General features: G+C 51.3%; 1 protein-coding gene across 1 annotated transcript in view; it reads left to right on the forward strand.

Annotated features, from left to right (window-relative positions):
* NACC2 (NACC family member 2) overlaps nucleotides 1-20,880 on the forward strand; it is a 56,190-nt gene extending 35,310 nt beyond the window's left edge. Inside the window, exons 2-6 of the mRNA XM_063410142.1 lie at nucleotides 1,093-2,016; nucleotides 10,772-10,939; nucleotides 13,421-13,526; nucleotides 14,079-14,176; nucleotides 15,796-20,880. Of these exons, the coding sequence (XP_063266212.1) occupies nucleotides 1,155-2,016; nucleotides 10,772-10,939; nucleotides 13,421-13,526; nucleotides 14,079-14,176; nucleotides 15,796-16,301 (1,740 nt within the window). The 5' untranslated portion in view covers nucleotides 1,093-1,154 and the 3' untranslated portion in view covers nucleotides 16,302-20,880. The remainder of the gene's footprint in view (nucleotides 1-1,092; nucleotides 2,017-10,771; nucleotides 10,940-13,420; nucleotides 13,527-14,078; nucleotides 14,177-15,795) is intronic.
* The last annotated feature ends 1,798 nt before the right edge of the window (nucleotides 20,881-22,678 follow it).

The raw sequence follows: 22,678 nt of genomic DNA on the forward strand, positions 1-22,678 counted from the left end.
TTTTTAAATATCGTTCTTCCGAGCTTTCAGTATTAGTTAAACGTAGTTTTTCTTCAGTGGTGTTACAGGCAGACAGGATTTTAAATCTCCTGGACTCTTTGGGGAGGGCGCACGGGGGGGTCTGGGCTCGGTGAATCCGCAGTGATTTGCTCCTCTGGAGTTTCAGGCTGCACCAGCTCTACCTGCTCCGGCTTTGCGCACCAGCTCCCTTCCAACGCCACGCTCTGGCTTGGGTTTTTTATTTTGTTTTTGGGAGGTGGAAGCAGGAATTCTCTGCCCGTGGCCAAAAGGTACAGCCGGCCCCGAGGAGCGGGATGCGGAGCCGTGGAGGATCCTCGCTCCGGGTACCGGGCTGGGGGCCGGGGGGCTCTGCCTGCACCGGGGGCTGGGCTGGGGCTCCCCCTGCCCCGCTCGGGAGCTGGGGGAGGAAAATAAGAAGACAACTTGGTAGGCGTCTCGCTGCGGCAGGCACGTTGGTTTGTTTTATTGGGGCTCAAATATCTGGCTTAATTTGGAGATAAGCCTCGTTTTGTTGGAGGATAAATCTGTTGAGAAGGGGTTTAACTGTTGAAATGCTCCCTCTTTCTGGTGCAAATGGGAAGATTGCTTTTCAAAGTGCTTTTTCCTGGGAGCTCTCGCTCCGGCAGAATCCTGTATTTATTTCGGGCAGAATGGCACATTGTTTTATAAATATCTTTTCTGTAGTTTCAACAGAGCTGCTGGTTGTTGTGTTTCTTATATAATGCTACCGAGATCTGTCTGACTGCCTTTCCTTTGCTTTACTGTTCTCTCCCATTATCGTTCAGATTTTCCTGCATAAAGTAAAAACCCCCGGGGGAATAAATCAGTGGTGCTTATTTAAACAGACCACAACTTGAAGGAAATACTTGCATTTTCGGAATATCCTTTGCCAACCACCAATAGCATTCCCAACGCCGCTCGAAACCTTCGATAAGTAATTTTTATAAGCGATTGCTTTTCCGTGTTGGCTCTCAGAGCTGGGCTTGGAGGCTTTGGTGTCGGGTGAGGTGGGTTCCTGTGCTCCTGCCTAAAAACGTTGTTCCTCTCTCCCCTGCCTTCTCCGTTTTTCAGATGTGCCCTACTTTGGATATCCCTGCATTGAATGTCTGAGGAGCTCCAGCCGACCCTGAGCCATGTCGCAGATGTTGCACATAGAGATTCCCAACTTCGGGAACACCGTTCTGGGCTGCCTCAACGAGCAGCGGCTGCTGGGGCTCTACTGCGATGTCTCCATCGTGGTGAAGGGCCAAGCCTTCAAGGCTCACCGGGCCGTGCTGGCCGCCAGCAGCCTCTACTTCCGAGACTTGTTCAGTGGCAACAGCAAAAACGCCTTTGAGCTGCCGGGGACCGTGCCCCCAGCCTGCTTCCAGCAGATCCTGTCCTTCTGCTACACCGGCAAGCTGACCATGGCAGCCAGCGAGCAGCTGGTGGTGATGTACACGGCGGGCTTCCTGCAGATCCAGCACATCGTGGAGAAAGGCACGGACTTGATGTTCAAGGTCAGCTCGCCCCACTGTGACTCTCAGACCACCATGATCGAAGACCCCAGCTCGGAGCCGCAGAGCCCCTGCAACCAGCTGCAGTCGGCCTCGGCGCCCTACGTCATGTCCCCCTCCATGCCCATCCCGCTGCTGACGCGCGTCAAGCACGAGAACCTGGAGCTGCAGGCCCTGCCCGGCCTGCCCGGCAAGCGGCCCCTGGAGCCCGGCGCGCGGGACGGGCCCGGCGGCGCCGGCGGCGCCAGCGCGGCGCCCCTGAAGCTGTCGCGCGTCTCCTACTACGGCGTGCCCAACCTGGCCACGCTGCTGCCCAACGTGCAGCAGGTGCAGTACTCGCAGGGGGAGCGCACCAGCCCCGGCGCCAGCAGCATCCCCACCACCGACAGCCCCACGTCCTACCACAACGAGGAGGATGAGGAGGATGATGAGGCCTACGACACCATGGTGGAGGAGCAGTACGGGCAGATGTACATCAAGTCTTCGGGAGGATACTCTGGTAATGGAGGTCTCTCTCTCTGTCTCTCTCCTTGGGTGTTGTGTGGGCCTCGTCCAGCCAACGTGGGCAGTTTTGGGTTGTTCACAAAAGGGTTTTGTCTTTCGTTGTTGGGTTTTGCCCGCGTGGTGGGCTTGGTGCTGATGTCCAGGTTGCCCCGTGCTGTGGCTCCCCAGCTGGGAGATGCTGTGGATGAGAGGCTGCATCACCCACCAGGGTCAGCTCAGCCCTTTGCTTTTTGGCTGAGGCTGCCAGCGAGGAGCCTGGCATGAGCCCTGTGGTGGTGACATCCATCCCCAGGTGACAGCTGAGCTCACCTGCCCAGGGTCATCCCTTTTGGCCCAGGGCAAGGTGATCACTTTGGGGGTTGTCTTCTGTCCTGGCTTTTTAGAATAAGAGTTTCCAAAAAAGTGATGAACATGTGGTATTTGAAGGAAGGGAGAAGAACACCAATGAAATAATTTTTATAGAAGTTAACTAGGAATATCTGCAGGAGGAAGGGAAGATGGACTTCTCTCCCTGCTGCCTGCAGTGCCCCTCTCTCCTTTGCCAGCCTTGTCCCAACATCACTGCCAGAAAGGGAAAAGCAGTTTGGGGCCTTGATGTTCTTTTATTTCCCCATTAGAAACACAGTGCTCAGAACTAAGTAAAATCCCTCCCCAGCCCTTCCAGAATTTGGGATTAAGGGATGAGTGTGAATCCTTCAGTGGGCCTCAGACAGAGGAGGCAGCTGCACTTTCCTTGGCTGGGAGCTTCTGCTCATCCCCAAGGTGGGCACAGGGACACGAGAGGTCCTTTCCCTCCACCTCCTGGGACACACAGCCCCTTTCCCTGGGCACCTTGCAGGGCTCAGACCCTCCTGAGGAGCCAGGACAGGAGGGGTGCAGACCCAGGGGCTCACTCCCAGAGGGGAGACGCCTGCTGGGTGCTGTCCTGTGTGGAAGCAGCTCCCAGAACCCAGCCCAGGTGGAGCTGGCAGCATCCCACATGGAAGCTCAGCCTCGCAGTGGCCTCCCCGTGGGAGCTGCAGGTGTTTGTGGCAGCAGCTTTGATCCTCAGGAGCTCCCCAGGGAGGGACATCTCCCCTCCGGCTCCAGCCGCACGCAGCATCCTCGCCTGGAGCTGCTTCCCCTGCTCTGGCTCCTGGAATTGCTGCACTGATGTTGCAAATATTTGAACTCTGGTTCATTGATGAGCTTTCCTCAAAGCTGTTTGGTTTAAGTCTTCACCAAGGAGCAAGGTTTGGCAAATAAGACAGCTTTGATTACCTAAAGCCAGGCTTCCTTAGCACTAAGAACGAGCTCATCCCTACACCCTGTCCCATCCCATCCCAGGAGCTCAGCATCCTCTTGGCACATTCCCCTGCCAGACAGCAAGCAGATAAGCAGGATTTTACAAGGTTTTTTTTTCACCAAGCCATATGAAAAAGGGGAAAAACAGTAAAGTTACTGTTGTAATATTAGAAATATTTGCTAGGAGAAGTGGACAAGCAGTTGTAGGAAATGAGCCTCAAAAGCCTGAGTGCTTCTCCCTGCCCTGCTTCAGGTCCCAGTGGTTGGGATGGGGCAGGTGAGGAGTGGGACAAGGTCAGGGTCTCCTCCATGGCTTCTGTTGGAGCCAGACTGAAGAGGAATTGTGCTGTTGCCCACTTGTTTTGGGTTTATTTTGCTTTTCCCTGCTGTGGTGAGTAATGTGGGTTTGCCTTCAGCGTTATTCCTCGGAGCAGTGGGATTATGCCCTTGGACTGTGTTTTCCATCCCTGTCACGGGGCCAGTTCCTGCAGGAACAGAACAAAACCGATTCAGAAGGCAAGGGCAGGAGCAGCCTGGGGATGGTGCAGGCAGCAGCTCTGAGGCTGTCCCTGATCCTTGTCGGGCAGGAGCCATCCCAGCTGGAAAAGTGAAAATCCCAGCGCCGTTCTCAGGTGTCGCTGGAGGTGCTGCAGCCCTTGTGCCAGAGCTGGGCATCCCACTGCCAAGTTTTCCTGCTTTTTTTCTGTCAGGAGAACCAGGTGGTGATGCCGAGGCCATGCAGGGAAGAGGCAGGTTGTAAGGCTCTAAATATCCCAAATTTCTGCTGGAATTCCTCTTCCTCACCTGCACCTTTCAAGGGAGTTTCCTGTTTGAAATAAGCCACCTATAGGTATCAGCCTTTCTGGAAAAGAGAGATTACAAAAAGCAAAACCTAAGCTGTTCCATTCTGGGTTGGACTTGTAGAGCTAACTGTGTTTTAATTACTCGGGATAAACTGTGCCCTCTCAAAAGGTGCGGAATAATGAAAGCGTAAGATGGAAGAGAGAAGGCAGCTAATCCTGCTCCTGGCATGGAGATCCCACAGCCTCACAAAGGCCTGGGGGAGGGGGGAGCCCTTTAAAACAGGGATTGCCAAGGTTTCCAAGAGCCCTGTTTGTGAAAACAAAAACAAAGCCAAAGAGGAGCAGAGCAGACGAAGCTCTGAATTTCAGAGAGGATTGCTGGATTTTTTTTTTCCTTCATTTTCTCTGCTTTTTTGTTCCCCGTCTGAAGTGTTGGTGCTGGTGAGGGTGTGGTGGGGCACTGGTGGCTGATGCTTTTCACCTGCCTTCAGCATCACCCACCACCCTTGGAGGGGTCACCAATCCTCTTCTTACCCTGAGGCTGAGGGGTTTTAATTTATTTTTTTCACCCCTTTTTGTAGTCAGAACCATTCCAAATCTCCAGAGCTGGATCAGAGCCATATCTCCAAATCAGAGAAGCCTTAAGGCTGGAAAAGGCCTCCAAGATCAAACTTTGACCAAACACCACCAAGAGCACTGAGTGCCACATCCAGACATTCCTTGGGCACCTCCAGGGATGGGCACTCCAACACCTCCCTGGGCAGCCCCTTCAATGCCTGAACACCTTTTCCATGAAGAAATTCCTCCTGATGTCCAACCTGAACCTTCTCTGGCATAACCTGAGGCCGTTTCCTCTTGGAGGAAACCTGGCAGAAGAGGCTGATGCCACCTGCAGTGGTGGCACTGGTGTGAGGGACCGGGACCAGTGCTGGACCTGCAAAAGGACCTGCAGGATGAGGCCAGAATTAAACACACAAGGGTCAGGCTTAGGTGTTGGCAGGCAGGGTGGCAGCTGGCTGAGGAGGGGTAGGAAAAGGTGCCTCAGTTTCCCCGCAGCCCTTGGCCACGTTTGGTGTCACCGGCGCCGCGCCAGGCTGGCGGCACTGCGGTAAAATGGCTCCTCATCCAGAACTAGGTCTGGTTGTGGAGAACATGTGGGCCTCGAGGACACGAGCGAGACTTAATGAGGTTTCCAGCATCTGATCCGAGGAACGCACAACCCCAGAAAATATTAAACAAAAGCAAAGTATTTTTATCCCTGTTAATTACAGCGTCGTGGGCCTGAGCTGAAGTGGGTTTCAGCAGGACTTGCAGATGCTCGGCGCTTTTCTGCACCGAGCCACGTTCTTGTCAGTCAGCTCTCTGCTGAGCAGATGCAGTTAATTTAATTTTGACAGGCACCAGCGAAGTTGTGCGAGGGTCCGTCCTCCTCCCCTGCTCCTGCTGCACCGGTTTGCAGGGAAAAGGGAAAAATCTTTATGCAGCAAATGGCTGGAATGCAAAGGGCTGGACTCAAAAGTTACGAAATCCTGAACTGACAAGAGCACGCTTCATTAAAAATTCATCTAAAATAGCCATTATAGAATAGTTGTGGTAATTAGCTGAGAGAATAGTTTTCTCTCCTGGCCTCTGATTCCTGACAGTAAAGGAAAGAGGGCAAGGAACAACCCAGAATCCCCAATGATGCAGCCCGTGCAGCAGGGCCCGGGCACGGCGCGCTGCAGCGACGTAAATCACAGCGGGGATTGCAGCGGGCTGGAGCAGCAGGGACAGGGACAGCAGCACTGCAGGGACAGGGACACGGCCCTGCCAGGTGCCACGGGTGCCTGTGCTGGCCAGGCTGTGCACAGGGAGGATGCTGAGCAGCAAGGAGCCCGTGGAATGTCAGGAAGTGAAGCGGTCGAGGTTATCCCGGGAGTGCTTTTGGCTTTTTGCAGAGGGATTCAAACACCTGGAGGCTGCTGCAAAGGCAGGGTTTGTGTCTTTATGGGACGAGCTGGGGATTGGTGACAGGTTGGGCTGGATGGGCTTGGAGGGCTTGTCCAGCCTGGGTGGCTCTGTGGTGGCACTGCCCCATCCTGACCCCGGCACGGCCCCACGCCGGGGGCACTCAGCCTCTGGCCTTTTTTGGCATTAAACTCCCAGCCCCGTTCTCCTCCCTCTGAACCACAGATGTTTAATTTTAGGCTGGCAGATGTTTCACTCCTGGCTGAGATCTGAGGCGAAGGCAAGATAGGGGTATTTATAAACCAGTAATATTTTTCCTATACTAATTCCAGATTACCTCCCTGTATAAATAGGTCACAAATCAAAGGGCTACGTTTCAGTACGTTGGTATAAATGAACTGTTTGGGAAATGTAAACTCTCCCCGTTGGGACTCTGTGATGGATCTATCCCGTGGTGCTTGCGTGTGTCCTCTGCTGCAGGTTTACATCTGCAGCAGATGCTGCTGATGCTGAGGCTGTGGAGGGAAGATATTTTTGGGGTGGTCCCACTGCCAGTGGAAAATAGGCTGATGGGAGAGAAAGGTTGTTAAAATATTGCTGTTTGAACAGAGACTTCTGGCCACGTAGGGAGCAGGGAAGAGCTGTTCATGTGTTTGCATCCGTGGTGGGGCAGGGGGAGATGGGTTCTCAAGCCTTTCCTGCAGGGCTTGAGAGGTGTGGTTACGTGTTGGGGCTCTGTGAACATCAGTTTTTGGGTGAGGCTCCATCCCTCTGATCTTTCTGTGTCCCCAAATCCCATTCCTCACCAGAAACAGTTGTTTCTTACCCACAGGAGAACCCTGATGTTTGTGTGCAGTTTGGAGAGCCCAGGCTGGTGGAACTGGGGGCTCGTGACTCATTTTGAAGCCCTGCTCTTAGGATTGTCAGGAACTGAGGAGATAAAGGAGTGCTGGGGCCAGGTGTGTGTCCAGCAATTCCCAGACCCTCACCTGAGCAGCCCAACCCCAGCAAATCTGGCCCCAAACACCTCAGGTGGGACATGCAAAAATCCCAATGTCACCAAACCACCCTGGGCTCAGCACTGAGGCTCTGCAAGGGACCTCTGGAGGTGACAGTGTGTTTTAGGGACAAGAGGGACACGTGCCCCAGCATCATGCAGAGCCTGGAGCCATGGAGCCTGCACAGTGAGTTAGTTTGAGGCTGTTTCTTCAAAAAAAAATCCAGGAAAATGGATATTTCCCATTCTGCGCCACCTGTTGCAGCTGCAGCATCCAGCTAAGTTTGGGATAAAAGCATATATCCAAAGAAATAAAATATTCCAGTGTTTGGCTGGCAGCTCTGGTGGCTTCCTCTGTAATGATTTCCTGCCCCTCTCTGCTGGCTGGGAGCTCTTTTTTTGTGCAGGAACAAAACTGTATTTAACAATACTTCCCATTGTTTGCCCTTTCATTCAAAGGGAAGGAGCCGCTGCCCTCTGAAGATACAAATTAATTAGAAGCGAATACTCTCCTGTTCTCTGGAGCAGAAAGGCCAAACAGAGTGGCTTTCTTTGGAAACATGGGACCAAAGTGGCTCTTGTGTCCTGCTCCTTTACATAACTGATTGCTATCTGCTCAGCTGAGGTGCCACTGAAAGCCCCAAACCTCTTTTTGTTCGCTTGATTTTGTGCTCATGCTTGGATGGAAATGAAGTCCCCCAAAATGATGTTTAATAAGAGATTTACAGACAGTGAGCCAGCAGGACAGATGGAACCAAAATCCAGCAGCGGGTTGAGTTGCACTTGGTCTTTTTAGCTGAGTTTGCGTTTGGTTTATGAAGTATTTGATTTCACAGGAAGGAATAGAAGCTTCTCCGTGGCTTCTTGTGTAGAAAGTGAAATGTCTTTAGAATCAAAGAATTTCTTCAAGCCAGGAGTGTCCCCAGCCTGTCCTGAGAAGCTGCTGTGCTTTCAGGACAGAGGTTTGACACCAAATCCTTCAAAATCCCTTCAGGGAGGGGGACTGAACACAGTTCTTGTGCTGATTTTTCCCTCTCCTGCCTCGTTAGTGCTGCTGTAGGGTCCCTTTGGCCCCCAAATTTGGGGTTTTATGGAATGTTTGCCTGTGGAATATGGCAGAGCAGGTGGGTTTGTCCTTGTCCACTGGAGCTGTTTCCAATTGGATGTTCTGGATGTTTAATTTCTTCAGCCTTGAGGAAGAGTCCTGATGAAAAGCAGAGGAGGGTTCAAGGCCGAGGTTTCCTCTTCCCTTCACAGCAATATTGGGTCATAGGCTGCTCTGAACTCTGTCTCATTTGATTGCCACTACATTCCCTGGAAACCTGCAGCCTTTTATATCACTTAAAAAATACCTGGAGGCCTCTAATCCGAGAGTCCATGCAGGATTCTGCTTCCCTTCAGCAGCTCCACTGGGTTTTTGGGTGCTGATGGGTTTTGTGGGTGCTTTTGGCCTGAGTCACTGGTTAAAGGAAAAATGAAATATTCAAATTTCAATTTTAATAACCTGGGCAGAGCCCTGTGCTGGGGTGGGCTTGTAGGTCACATACACAGCTCCTAGGGGTTGCATATTTAATTTTGGGAGCTGACTGAGGTGTCCCTTCCTCCCCTTGAGCTGCCCGAGACAAAAAGCCAAAAGGGAGGGACAGCAGAGCAGGACTGGTTCCTCCAAACCCACTGTCCCTCTGCTTTTGGTTTCTTTGAGCTGGAAAATATCAGTATTTAATTGGACATGGTTTGCTTATCACTCTTTAAAAGCCTCAAAATAGAGCTGGTCTTTGAGATTGTCCCTCAGGGGGAGTAGACCCCCATCTCCAGTGGGATCTGGGATCTGGATGCTTGGGAATGCTGGGAATATTGCAGCTGGGAACATTGCAGCTGGGAACATTGCAGCTGGAAATACTGCAGCTGGGAATATTGCAGTTGGGAACATTGCAGCTGGGAACATTGCAACAGGGAGTATTGCAACAGGGAATAGTGCAGCAGGAAACATTGCAGCTGGGAATGTTGCAGCTGGGAACATTGCAACAGGGAATATTGCAGCTGGGAATATTGCAGCTGGGAATATTGCAGCTGGGAATATTGCAGCAGGAAACATTGCAGCTGGAAATACTGCAGCTGGAAATACTGCAGCAGGGAATATTGCAGCTGGGAACATTGCAGCAGGAACATTGCAGCAGGGAACATTGCAGCTGGAAATACTGCAGCTGGGAATATTGCAGCAGGGAATATTGCAGCTGGAAATACTGCAGCTGGGAATATTGCAGCAGGAAACATTGCAGCTGGAAATACTGCAGCTGGGAATATTGCAAGTGGGAATATTGCAGCCGGGCATGCCAGTGGCACGGATTTTGCACAGATCACAGGGCCGGGGTGGCACGAGAAGTTTAAAAACTCCCTGTGAGTGGTTCTGCTGCAGTTGGGTCCTGGCCCCCTGAGCAAGGGCCATGCTCTGGTGTTCCAGGATCCCTGCTGGCGTTCCCCAGGGCCAGAGGCAGCCCCGAGGGTGGGGATGCTCCCGCAGCCTGCGATAGGATGCCACGGCCCAGCACGGCATCGGGGCATGTCCTACTTAGAACACTGCTGCCTTTGTCCCCGAGCCATCACCCCCGGTTACTGCAGCAACAAGTCTGCAAAACTTGTTATTTTATCTGCAGAGAGGAAAAAGTGGCCCCCAGAGCTCCGGGATAATCGCAGGAAAAGGCACCTCTGGAGCAGGAGGCGTTCTGAGCTCAGAAGCGCTCGTTGCTGGCACTTCTGCCTCTCTCAGATGTTCAAGCACAGAGCTGGCTTTGGGTTTGTGGCACTTGCCACGTTATCAAACAGTTTTGGGAAAAAAGGTGGCTCATGGCAGAGCTGGGCTGCAGTTCAGCCCTGGAGCTGCATGTCCTGAACTTCCCACCGTGTCCTGAGGTTGATGCTTGTGGTCAGCCCTCGTTGCTGTCAAAAATTGGCATTTTAAGCAGTCTGGTGGTCTTGAACTGTAAATGTGCTTTAGAAACCAATCCTCTGTGTGCCCCAATACCCAGATTTGGAGGTGCTGGAAGGACAGCCCAGCATTTCCAGCTTTTCCATGTTGCTGCTTGCTCCTGGGCAGTGGTGGGCTCTGGAGATGGTGCACCAGAGCGAGTTGGGGAAATCTGCTGTTCTGGGTTTGAAGCTACACCTTAATAACATTTTTTGCCTTGTTGGTGGAGGTTTCTCTTGTTACTGAGGGGAAGAGTTGGCTGCTGAGGGCAGAGGAGGAGGTGGCTGCTGGCTGCATCTCAGGAGAGGCTCTGGTGACCTTTCTCAGAGCAGAGGTGTCTGCAGGGTCTGGATTTGGACTTCAGCAGGAAAAACCATCAAGAGAAGGAGAGATGGATCTGCTGCAGGTGTTCCTCTGTTTAGAACCCCCTGGTGAAGTTCCTGCCACCCTTCTGAGGTGTTTGGGGCAGCAGCTCCTTGCAGAGCCGTGCAGAGCTGTCCATTCTCACCAATGATTAACTCAGGAGAAGTTAAATCATAATTAGATTCTATAAACCCCTCTTGCAGAACCTGAGACTGCCGTGGAGGGGGAGACCAGGGGATTTTTCACCTGCCCCATGGCTGGATGTGTCTGGAGGTCCAGAGGAGAAAATATTTCCAACTGTTGCAGGAAGAAACCAAAGCCTGCCCTGCTGTCAGCAGCGCTGTGCTTGCGTGATGAGTTATTTTAACAATTTTCCCTTTCAATTCTGAAGTTGCCCAGGAGAAGCCGGAGCAGATCCCGCTGGAGAACCGCTCGTGTGTGCTGATCCGCCGGGACCTGGTGGCCCTGCCCGCCAGCCTCATCAGCCAGATCGGCTACCGCTGCCACCCAAAGCTCTACTCCGAGGGGGACCCCGGCGAGAAACTCGAGCTTGTCGCAGGTAACTCACCTTGGAACCTTTGCTTTGCTGCTCTTCCCCTCCTGGAGTTGTGTTCTTGTGTTGGTGCATCTTGTGTGCCCTTGCTGTGTCTTTCTGGATTATTCATCACCGGATGTCTTTTGGAAAAGTCCCGAGTTTTCTTTAATTTGCTGATAGAAAAATGTGTTGTTAATGGGATTTATTCAATTGAATTAATTTAGCGTTTTAATTGAATTCTGCAGCTTGTGTTCTTCCTGCTCGGTGTGGCTGCAGTGAGTGTGTTTTCATCTAGAATCACAGATCCAAACCTCCCCCCCAAAAAATTACCACATTATAAGATTTACAAAGCAAAGGAGATAAAATTTGTGTTGGTGAACAAGCTTTGAAAAACCTGTAAAACTTTCTTTATAAATGTACTAAGTGGTCAAACGCTGCAGCAGGAGGAGAAGGAATTGGGTTTGGTAATTTCTTTTGTCTTTATTTTCATTTTGGGGGGAATTTACGATGCCGAGGGAGTTTATTCCTTCTCTGTGAAACATTTCTGGCCAGTGTGAGGTGGGAGATGGTGCTGTTTAGACAGTGTAGAGCTGGATAAAGAGTGAAACCAGGTGGCTGTGCCAGCCCAGGCATCCCCAGGACTGCACAGGAAGGGTTGAACTGCAGTGACCAAGTCAAATTCCAGTGGAAATAATCATATTCTGCTTTTAGAAATTCCCCCAGCTTTACCTTGCAGTGTCCTGGCTGTGGGTTTTTCCCTTGGCTGTAGGAAAGGAAAGGTGGGGAGGTTTAATTAATCCCTGCAAAACCCTTGCTCCACAAGGGACATGTGGCAGCACAGTCCATCCAAACCAGTTGTTCTTCTTCCCTTCCACTCATTTCTCTCTTGGTGACCAGCATGATTTCCTTTCCAGTCTGTAGAAGGAGTCAGGATTTCAGGGGATGCCCACAAAGGTCTGCAGCTGACAGAGGATGGGCCTTTGATGGAAGGCAAAGCACAGCGTACAACCACAAGGATTTATTTTGGATCTGGAATATTCATTTTGTACCCATTTCCATTTAATGTGAGACTTCTTAAAACCATCAAGTGGTGCAGGTTATTTTCACAGTGAGAGCTGCAAATTGGCTTGAGGCAACTCTGCTTGATTTACATTTTTCAATCTGGAAAAAAAGTAGATTAATATCACTAACCAATAGTGGCTGCCTGGTTATTTTTCATTTATTAAAGTGAAGTTCCCCTCAGTGGTGGCTGGTGTCTGCTCTGATGCCTTATCTCTTAAAATACAAAATGAACCCCCCTAATTCCTGTCTCAGACCTGGAGGGGGGGATTGATCCTGCTGTGAAAGTTTTCCTCAGCCCTCCAAGTGGGAAAGTTTTCCTTTTGTTTCTGGTTTTTCATGCCACAATTGGTTCAGCAGATTTGAGCAGCCCTCTCTGAAAAAGAGTCTCTAACAAGGCTTGCAGTCACCACAGCACATCTGAGGGAGGGACTGAGGCTGTTACTCAAAAAAACCCCAGAAAAACTCATTAGATGGAAGAGAATACGAGGAAAATTCCTGGAGGGATGTGGCAAGGCTCAGAAATCCAGAGGGATGCTGGATCCTGGGGCAGCTCCAGCTCATCCCGAAGGTCAGGGACAATCATCTTCCCTGGAAATCCAGGAGGAGACACTGCTTCTCCAGCAGATGTTTTTATATCTTGAGAACAGAGTGTGTTCTGGATCCAGCTATGACCCATTATTTAATCTTAATTAAAAGCAAATACTAAAACCCTCTCATGTAACAGAATGCTTGAAAAATGGGATAACCTCTCCCTGGAAGCGATGCCGAGGCAGGAGCAGTCTGGTCTGTGAGCAGAGTGAAAAGGTTTGATATAAAACCTGCTCTAAAGCACTGCCAGACCTCTGGATGTGTCCAGCTGCTTTGCAGAGGGTTTCTTTTTCTTCCAGAAAACATCCTTAAAGGCAGCATGTTCAAAGGCAGCAGCTCCTGTGCATTAGAAGGAAAATTCCCTGCTCACCAGAGGTATCAAGAGGTGATTGGCTGGAGTTTTGGAAGCAGTTAGATCTGTAACCAAGTACCTCTTTCTGTGCTGGATGGGTTTTTTCTGTCATTCCCAGCTCTGTGGTCTACAGTCTTGCACTGGAAAAAAAGAAAAGGCCAAATGGATTGGGGTTTTCTCGTTTCAGAAAGAATAAATAATCGGATCTGTACATATAAAATCACAGTGTGGGCCTCGCACTGTGTGCATTGGTGAGAAAATAAGAATCCTTTCATTTGATTTCCACAGACTTTCTGTCTGTGCAGATAAAATGAGGAGTTGTTACTGCCTGGGACTCGCCAAGGCCCCCAGGATTTGCCAGGATTTTCCAGAAATCCCTGTGCCCTTGTCTCAGCAGGTGAAGAACAGGTTCCCAGCAGTGAGGAAGAGCTGTTGGTGGCTCAGGGGTGGCTCTGTGGCTGTGCCAGGGGTTAATTCTGGAATGTTCCTGTCCACCCTTGCAGGCTCAGGCGTTTACATCACCCGGGGGCAGCTGATGAATTGCCATTTGTGTGCTGGTGTCAAACACAAGGTCCTGCTGAGGCGTCTCCTGGCCACCTTCTTCGATCGGTACGTCCCACCCAGATCCAGCCCTGCTGCTCCTCATTCCTCGTGCTGTTCCAGGGGATTCATTCCCTTCATCTCCAGGGGTTCAATCCTGTCTCAGGTGCTGTCCCAAGGGATTCATTCCCTTCACCTCCAGGGGTTCAATCCTGTCTCAGGTGCTGTCCCAAGGGATTCATTCCCTTCACCTCCAGGGGTTTTACCCTGTCCCAGGTGCTGTCCCAGGGGATTCATTCCCTTCACCTCCAGGGTTTTACCCTGTCTCAGGTGCTGTCCCAAGGGATTAATTCCCTTCACCTCCAGGGTTTTACCCTGTCTCAGGTGCTGTTCCAAGGGATTCATTCCCTTCACCTCCAGGGGTTCAACTCTGTGTCACGAGCGCTTCACCCTCCGCGCTCAGCTCTGTGCATTTTCTTAATGATGCTTGAAAACTTTATTCCATTTCCGTGCACATTTCCCGATCCTGGTGATCTCTGCAGCAGAGCCTGAGGGGAGGAGGGCAGGGCAGTGGCTGTCCCCAATCCCCTCTCCAAGGATGTCCCCTTGCCTCCCCCACAGGAACACTCTTGCCAACAGCTGCGGAACTGGAATCCGGTCCTCCACCAGTGATCCCAGCAGGAAGCCCCTGGACAGCAGGGTCCTCAACGCAGTCAAATGTAAGGAGAGGGAGTTTCTGCTGCTGGGGTGGGACAGCGTGGCCCAGCCCCAGGCAGGGATGGCCACTCTGCCGTGTGAGAATGGTGGAATTAGGTTGTAGGAAAATCGATTTATTTTTTGATTGCCCAGAGAAGCTGTGGGTGGGATCTGCTCTCCATCACCACTTCCCCTGCGGTCCCCTGTGGATACCTGGAGTGTTTTGGGACAGGAGGTGCTGGAGAGGGAGGAGGTAAAGGCTGGAGGAAACCCTGAGGGGTGCAGAAAAATCTGTTTGCTGTGGGCTTTGTATGCAGTGGAAATCACTGTGTCCTCTCACCCCGGCTGAATTCTGGGCAGTGAATCTTTGTGTAAATATTACTGTGCTGGAAAACAAAACTCTAAGCAATTTTTTAAGTTTAGTTTTTAATATTTGGAAGAGAAATCTTTCCCCTCTCTAATTGTTAAATCCAAGGGCCTTCCAGCTGCCCTGGGAGATCTGTGACATCTGGGGAAAAGGGATACGAGGGCAGATGGTCACTGATGTGGCTGAATATGGTTGAGCAGCTCCCTGGTAGCAGTTTTATCCTGGAGAGGGACACACAGAGGACAATCCCTGGGGCAACCCCTCAGCTCTGACATTTCCTGCAGGGCTGTGGTTTTAGGAGCCATCAGTGGAGCTGCTGCTGGGGAATCTGAGGGATCTTTTCTGTGCCTGCCTCTGGTTTGGCCATCCCCGCACGCTGTGGCTGGGGGTGCCTGCTCTGGGGCTCCCCACGGAGTGAGGGGCCCTCCCTCTGCCACCTGGGCTGTTTATACCTCCTGCTTTTATCCCCTCCTGCTTTTATCCCCTCCTGCTCATGTCTGCAGCTGAGGAGCTTTGTCTGTGTGGAGAGCTCAGGTCCGTGGGTGAAGCTCAGGTCCACGGGTGAAGCTCAGGTCCAGGGATGAAGCTCAGGTCCGTGGATGAAGCTCAGGTCTGTGGGTGAAGCTCAGGTCCGTGGGTGAAGCTCAGGTCCGTGGGTGAAGCTCAGGTCCGTGGGTGAAGCTCAGGTCCGTGGGTGAAGCTCAGATCCAGGGGTGAAGCTCAGGTCCGTGGGTGAAGCTCAGGTCCGTGGATGAAGCTCAGGTCCGTGGGTGAAGCTCAGGTCCGTGGGTGAAGCTCAGATCCAGGGGTGAAGCTCAGGTCCGTGGGTGAAGCTCAGGTCCAGGGATGAAGCTCAGGTCTAGGGATGAAGCTCAGGTCCATGGGTGAAGCTCAGGTCCAGGGATGAAGCTCAGGTCCGTGGGTGAAGCTCAGGTCCAGGGATGAAGCTCAGGTCCATGGGTGAAGCTCAGGTCCAGGGATGAAGCTCAGGTCCAGGGATGAAGCTCAGGTCCATGGGTGAAGCTCAGGTCCAGGGATGAAGCTCAGGTCCATGGGTGAAGCTCAGGTCTGTGGATGAAGCTCAGGTCCAGGGATGAAGCTCAGATCCAGGGATGAAGCTCAGGTCCGTGGGTGAAGCTCAGGTCCGTGGGTGAAGCTCAGGTCCGTGGGTGAAGCTCAGGTCCGTGGGTGAGGCTCTGCTCCCACCTGGGAGTCCGGAATCCCCTCCGTGCCTCTCCCCCGAGGCCTGAGCCCCGTGTCTCCCTGTCTTTGCAGTGTATTGTCAGAATTTTGCCCCGAGCTTTAAGGAGAGCGAGATGAACGTGATCGCGGCCGACATGTGCACCAACGCGCGGCGCGTGCGCAAGCGCTGGCTGCCCAAGATCAAATCCATGCTGCCCGAGGGGATGGAGATGTACCGCACGGTGATGGGCTCCTCCACAAACACTGTCCCCCTGGAGCCCGACTTCCAGCCCAACGCCGCTCAGGTCTTCGAGCAGCGCATCTATGCAGAGAGGAGGGGCGACTCGGGGACTATCGTAGCCTTGAGAACTAACACAGTGAATGTAGAGCTGAGCAACGGCTCCAGCCAGTCCTTCGAGCAGGGCGAGGACGCCGAGGGCTCCGCCGGCTCCGTCATCCAGGAGGCGGCAGCGGCCACGGACGCGCTGGCGCCGGAAACCCAAAGCACTCCGCAGCCTTTTGAGCAGGGCTCGGGCTCCCCGAGCCGGCCCGAAACCCCCGTGAGGAGACAGGATGGTACCTATGGAGGGACTTTATAAAGAGAGCAAACATTTCATGACCTATAAGGGATCTGTAATACTAAAGCTGCTTGCATGCGTTACTAATACAAAACAAACAAAAAAAAATGTGATCAAGCCACTTACCTACTGAACTGCTACTGTTGCCTGAAAAAAATGTGATTTTTATTCTGCTTGTATTTAAAATTTATGAAGGAAATAATCGCATTCGTTATACTGTAAACGACTAGGTCTGTGGCGACCTACTTAAAAAAAATATTGGGCTCCTTTTTTGATATTCCTGAGGTTAGTCTATAAGATTGTAGCTTTTTCTTTTTTTGTTTTTTCCTTTCCTTTTTTTTTTTTTTCTTTTGGGTTTTTGTTTTTTTGTTTGTTTGTTTGTTTTAAGAAGGGGAGGAGAAAAGCTAGCCACCCCCCACCCACCACCACCACCACCCCGTCATCACCCCATCCATCACTCAGCTCAGAAGTAAAGCCATGGTTAACCTTGTCCTCTAAGGAGAGTTTTGTCACTGAACAGGAAAGCGAGGCGTGTTCGGGTGCAGGTGCTGTGAGTGGCCGTGTTTGTCTCGGGATGGGCTGGGGGAAATCGTGACCGTGCTGGTGCCCGGATCCCTCTGGAGTCAGAGGGAGCCCTGGCCGTGGGTGCTGCTGTCCCGGGGGGATCCCTGGGGTGGGGATGGTTCAGGCTGGTGTGTCGGGAGGGCAGCGTGGGGTGCAGGTGGAGAGCCTGGCCGCCGTGGTGGCCGTGGTCTGCTTTTAGCCAAAACTGCTGGGTTTGGGGTTGGTTTCTCTCTCCCTTTCTCCCTCCCAGCGACTCCTTTTCCTTTGCTTCTCCGTGTTTGCACCTTCACCTCCCCACGCCTGGCAGCCGGGCTCTGTCACCCCTCTGCACCCCAGGGCGTGCAGGTGCTGGGGCACCCCCTGGGAGGGGAGGAGCCCCCCTCAGGGTGTGAAGGAATTTAGGGAGGAATCTGAGCATGGAGAGCGCGTTGTTCTTGCTCCAAAGGGCAGGAGTCGGGAGCTGCTGGTGCTGGCTCCTGGCAGCATCCGCGCCGGAGGCAGAGCTCAGTGCGTGCAGAGCTCACCCTCTGCCCCCTCCCTCCTCCCCAGGCCAACCAGGCTCTCTCTTTTTAAAAATTTGGAGTGTATTAGTTGCAAAAACTAAAAAAATGAGCTCTGTGCCCTTCTGTGAAGAGGTTTTGGGGAGGAGGAGGCTCTTTGCCTCCTGCTCGCCCTCCCGCAGCCCCTTCTGGGGAAAACCCAATGTGGAGTTCTTGTCTTTATTTTTGTTCTTGCGGGCTGATGCCTGTCCCCAGGCTGTGGGGGCTTTGGTGGCCTCGGGCAGGGACTTGTGGATGTCCCTGGAGCCTGGTGGGCTGCAGGTACCTGCTCTGTCCCTTTACAGACCCCGGGGTGCTGGGGCCAGGCTGGGGGACCCACGGGGGTGGCATTGCTGGGGTGCCCCCAGGCGATGGGGACAGTGCTGTGAAAGCCGAGTTTGGCTTTTCCCTTTCTTTCCTTCCCTTTTTTAATGATGATTGTTTTTACTGTGACTTAACGACCTGCTTTAATGGCACTTGCAGCTTGTTCTTTAACACGTTTGGGACTAGGAACAAGGTGCACAAGGAGTCACTTTTTGGCTGCTGTGGCTGTGCTCCTCTTTTCTTTCCTGCTTTGATTCCCTAATCCAGACAGCGCTTTGCTCAGGGTTTTCTTCCTTCTTTGTATTTCCATTGGGAAAGGGGGAGCGGGGAGAGGATAACCCAACTTTTGGCCATTTGTTTCGTTTTCTTTGATACTTGAAGCAGATTTTTTTTGCATCGTAAATAACGAGGCTGCCCAGCCTGTGCCGCTGCTCCTGACACAACAAAGCAGTGATGGGGAGGGGGGTCCTGCCCCACGTCGGGTTTTGGCACAGCTTTTTTGGGGGGACTGATGCCCCAGACCAGGTTTTGGGGGGCTGATGCAGGTGCAGAGGTGTGGGATGCTTCGGAGGAGTGGGAATGGGCACGGCTCTATTTGCACTTTACCCACGTCACTAAACAAACCCGGGGACCACGGGCTGAGCTCGGGGGGGGGTTTGTCCCCAGCCATCCCCGGGGACAAGAGCAATTCCTTGGCCCTGGGGTGTCCCCGTGCTGCTGGAGGGCAGCTCAGCCAGCTTGGTGGGGCTCACGTTTGGCTGAGCACCCTCTTGATCCCCCAAACCCAAATTTGGGGTTTGCCAAAAGTTTGAGGCGAGCTGGGAGCGAGATCAAAAGTCGTCCCTTGTGTGTGTGTCTGTGTGCATATATATAAATATAAATATATAAAGAAAAGCTATTGCAGAGGATTCCCCCTCCTCCTTTCTGGCACTTGCTGGGGGTGGGGAGCAGGCTGAGCCCCCCGGCCGGGGGCTGCTCTTGGCTGGAGGGATTAATTCTGGACCAAACCTGTTCCCAGACAGCCGGCGGGGCCACCGGGGGGGCAGCAGCAAAGTACTTGAATGGCTTAGGACAGAGAGTCTGGAGAGAGTCAAGTTGCACAGTGAAAAAATATATTTTTATACCTAGCACAACTTCCTGTATATTTTGGGGTTGTTTTTTTTTTCTTTCATTTTATTTTCTTTCCTTTTTTTTTTTTTTTTTTCCTGATTTGGGTTTGTTTTATTAATTATTATTATTATTATTAGGAAGGCAAACTTCTAAAATGTGAAGGGCGTTGGGTTTTTCCTTATCTGGTAGATGAGGGCAAGCATTTTGCACTAATGTTTCCTGTGTGTGGAGGATTAATGATATGTTTGAAAATGTTATGTGGTGATGATTGTATTCTTCCGAGAAAAAAAAACAACAAAAAAAAAAAAAGGCAAAAAAAAAAATAACCCTTAAAACTGAATGTAAGGTGAGAACAGAGCAGTCCATCGATTGTATGCGGCTTTCCTGAGTGCCTTAGAATTTTTTGATCATTTTTTTTCCAAGGAAAACAGATTAAGAAGATCAGATCATAACCGACTCCTTCCTCCTCTTTGTTTACGACACTATTTTAAATTCTAGAATTTTGGGGCTGCTTTATAATGTGAATAGGAAACTGCATTCATCTAGGTCTGACAGTGTAAAATCAGAGCATCAGTATTTATGGTATGTCTGCACCTTTATTCTTATGCTTGACTATTAGCAATATTACCTGTATATTCTATATCTAAAGTTATACCAAGCACCTTTAACGAGCGCAGAGTGTAAAAGCACCCGAGTTCCCTGTATAGGACCAGCTCCTCTCCTCCTCGTTAGCGCTAATTAAACACCGCTTTGCCGAGGGGCTGCATGACCCTCTGCCACCCCCGGGGTCCCACGGGTGACATTTGGTGACATCTGGTGACGTTCGCCGCCTTTCCCGGCGGTGAGGGGTGGCTGAACCCTCGGAGCTGTGATCTCCCCTTGCCCACCCAGCGCCCCGAAACTGGAACTGCCCGCGGGGTTGGGGGGCAGAGTCCCCTCCGTGGTGTCACCCAGGGGTGTCCCCAAGCCCTCGTCCCCCCGGGGTTGTGCTCACATCCCTCGTTTTTCTGGAATTGCCTCGCTGCGAATGGAGAGGGACCCGTGGGACGCCGGGCTGAGCCCCAGAGTGACCCCAGAGTGTCCCCAGAGTGTCCCCAAGGTGTCCCCAGCTGTCCCCTCAGCCCCCCATGGCCAGTCCGCAGCCATCCCGGGATTCAACTGCTGTTCCAAGTGTTCCTGCTGTTCCAAACCGTGCTGGGAGCAATCCAGGGGGCGAGTGGGACACGCTCACATTGGAAACCCCTCCACTCCTCCTTGAGTTTCTTCCACTGTTAAAAAGCGTTTTGCACACACACACAAAAAAAAAAAAAAATCTAAAAAAATAAAAAAAAATCGTGATTTTTATGTCAAAGTTAAAGAAAAAATAAAAAAAAGCCAAAACTTGCAATACTATTTTTAGCAGACAAGAATAAAGAAAAAGAAATAAAGAAGATAATTAATAAATAATAAAAAACAACTGAGTATAAATGTATAAATATTTTTGACTTGAACATTTGGATGGCACTTGATTCAAATAGAACATTAATCCTTTGGACAGAATGTTTGGGGAAAAAAAAAAAGGACTTAAAGTACAAGGTTGTTTTTAAAGCGTCTTCATAGGGTCTTAAGTAGTACTGTAATTCATGACTGTTAAAAATACTTTCTGTGCTGTAAGGAAATCTCACAGTACCACTGAATTATGTTCCTCAACTGTCTCAGCCACGAACGATGCTAGCTTCTTTTTTTTTTATTTTTTTTTATTTTATTTTATTTTTTATCGTGCATTATTCACCAGTATTTATGTGCTCTTACTCTGTATAGTTCAGACTGTTATTTTGTAGCCATGGCTGACACGATATATCAGTAACTAAACAAAAAAAAAAAGAGAGAGAGAGAAAAAAGATGAAGACACCGCCCCCCTCCCCGAGCTGGAACTGTGCTCATAGCTGTTTTCATATGATGAAAAAAAATCCATTTAGAAAACAAAATAAACAACAAAAAAAAAACCAACCCGATGTGATCATTAATTGTAAAACGCTTTGTAAAATTCACATTTACAAAATAATAAAGTAAATTACAATTAAGAGGTTTTCTTTGCTCTGTTTTCTGTCTTTCTGGGTGGTGGGTAGTGTTGAGCAGGGGTTGTTAATAGGTGCTGAAGGGGCTCTGATGGCTCAGGCTCCATTTCAAGGTATGAAACAACCCCAGATTTGGTCAATCGAAGGGTTTTGCCCAAATTTCGGGGGTTTGGAGTTCCCTGCACTGCCCTGGGCTCTCTCCCCGCCTCATCTGATGTGGTTTGGACACCTTTTGGCTTTTTTACCTGGACATCACTCCCTCCCTCCCTCCCTCCACACTTACTACTTATAAAAACCCTAATATTTGTTGTTATTATTACCATTATTTAAAACTGAATTTGCAGCTCTCCCGAATCAATCTGGGGCTTTGCCAGAGAGTGGAGCTGAGACCGGAGGATGCGGCAGCAGCTGAAATCCCCCCTCCCCTGCTCTGCTGGGAGCTTCCCTCCTCTTCCTCACGGAAAAAAAAAACCTTACCCAGCTTCAAAATCGGCCAGGAGGGCTCCTGCCACCCGCCCAGGGAGGAGTGGGACGGGTTTGGGGGTCTCAGGGCCCCGGGGCAGGGTGAGGATGCCCCGGGGGATGCTCCGGGGGATGCTCGGGGGATGCTCCGGGGGATGCCAGCCCTGCCCCGGGGAATGCTCCGGGGGATGCCAGCCCTGCCCCGGGGGATGCTCCGGGGGATGCTCCGGGGGATGCCAGCCCTGCCCCGGGGGAGGCACCCAGGCACCGGCAGGGGAGATGCTCCGGAGCACCGGGAGCTCCAGGCAGTGTCCCAGGACTCCCAGCTCTGCCCAGGATGGGGCTGCTGTGGGGCTGTTGTTGCCTTTAGGATGAGGAGGAGGAGAAGATTTCAAAGCCAGAGAGGCTGAGCTGGAGCAGGGTCCCACGGAGGGCTGGGGGTGTTGGCTGTCAGGGTGGTAATTCTCCTCTCTGTAATTTTTGCCTCTTTTTTATTTTTTCCCCCCCAACCCAATTGGCCATAAAATTGCTGAGAAGCTGCAATTTCCTCAGCTTAGCAAAATAGAAGTGCCCAAAAACCACTTGCATTTGGGGTTTCATTTAATCTCATCGCACTGAAAAGGAAAAACACAGAAACTTGGATGCCTCGCGTGCGGCGCATTCCGCCGCGTTACATAAACCATTTCAAACTGATTTATTCTAAATGAGTTGTTATAATCAGAATTTTCCTTATGAGCAGCTTTCTTGCAAACGTCAGTGTTTCAGGGGGAAAAAAAAAAGAAAAAACCCAACCCGAACCCCATCGTACGCCTGCTCCAATATTTCAAACTGATTACTTCTAAACACCAGCGCTAAAATTAGGTCTTTGGTGTGCGGTATTGTCAGAGTGGGTGTATTATGATCTGCAGAGAGTATAAAAAGATAAATGAGTTATTTAACCAAGTAAACGACGTTGCTGTAGAAATGTGCTGAGGGAAAAGGCGCAGGGGGGGTTGGCTCACACCGGCTGGGCCCTGGGATTGCGGCAGCGAGCGCGCGGGGGATGAGAAGGGGGTTTTCTTTGCATTAATGTTATTATTTTTATTGCTAATGTTATAACACTGGTGGTTTTCCCCCTGGCCTCAGTGGGGTCGTGATTTTGGCAGCGCCAAAATGAGAGGGGGTGGCTGAGAGAGGCGATGGGGCACCCATGGGTGCACTCCTCCCCAGAGGTGACTGGTTATTGGTGTTTTCTTAGGACTCCACCTGCCTTCATTTCCTTGGGATCTGCTCCAGAGGGGGAGATGTTGGAGCACTGCACCTGCTCCAACTCTCTGGATCTGGCTCTTCATTTCACCCACAC

The sequence above is a fragment of the Prinia subflava genome, chromosome 12 (genome assembly GCF_021018805.1).
Source record: "Prinia subflava isolate CZ2003 ecotype Zambia chromosome 12, Cam_Psub_1.2, whole genome shotgun sequence".
Classification (NCBI taxonomy): Eukaryota; Metazoa; Chordata; class Aves; order Passeriformes; family Cisticolidae; genus Prinia; species Prinia subflava.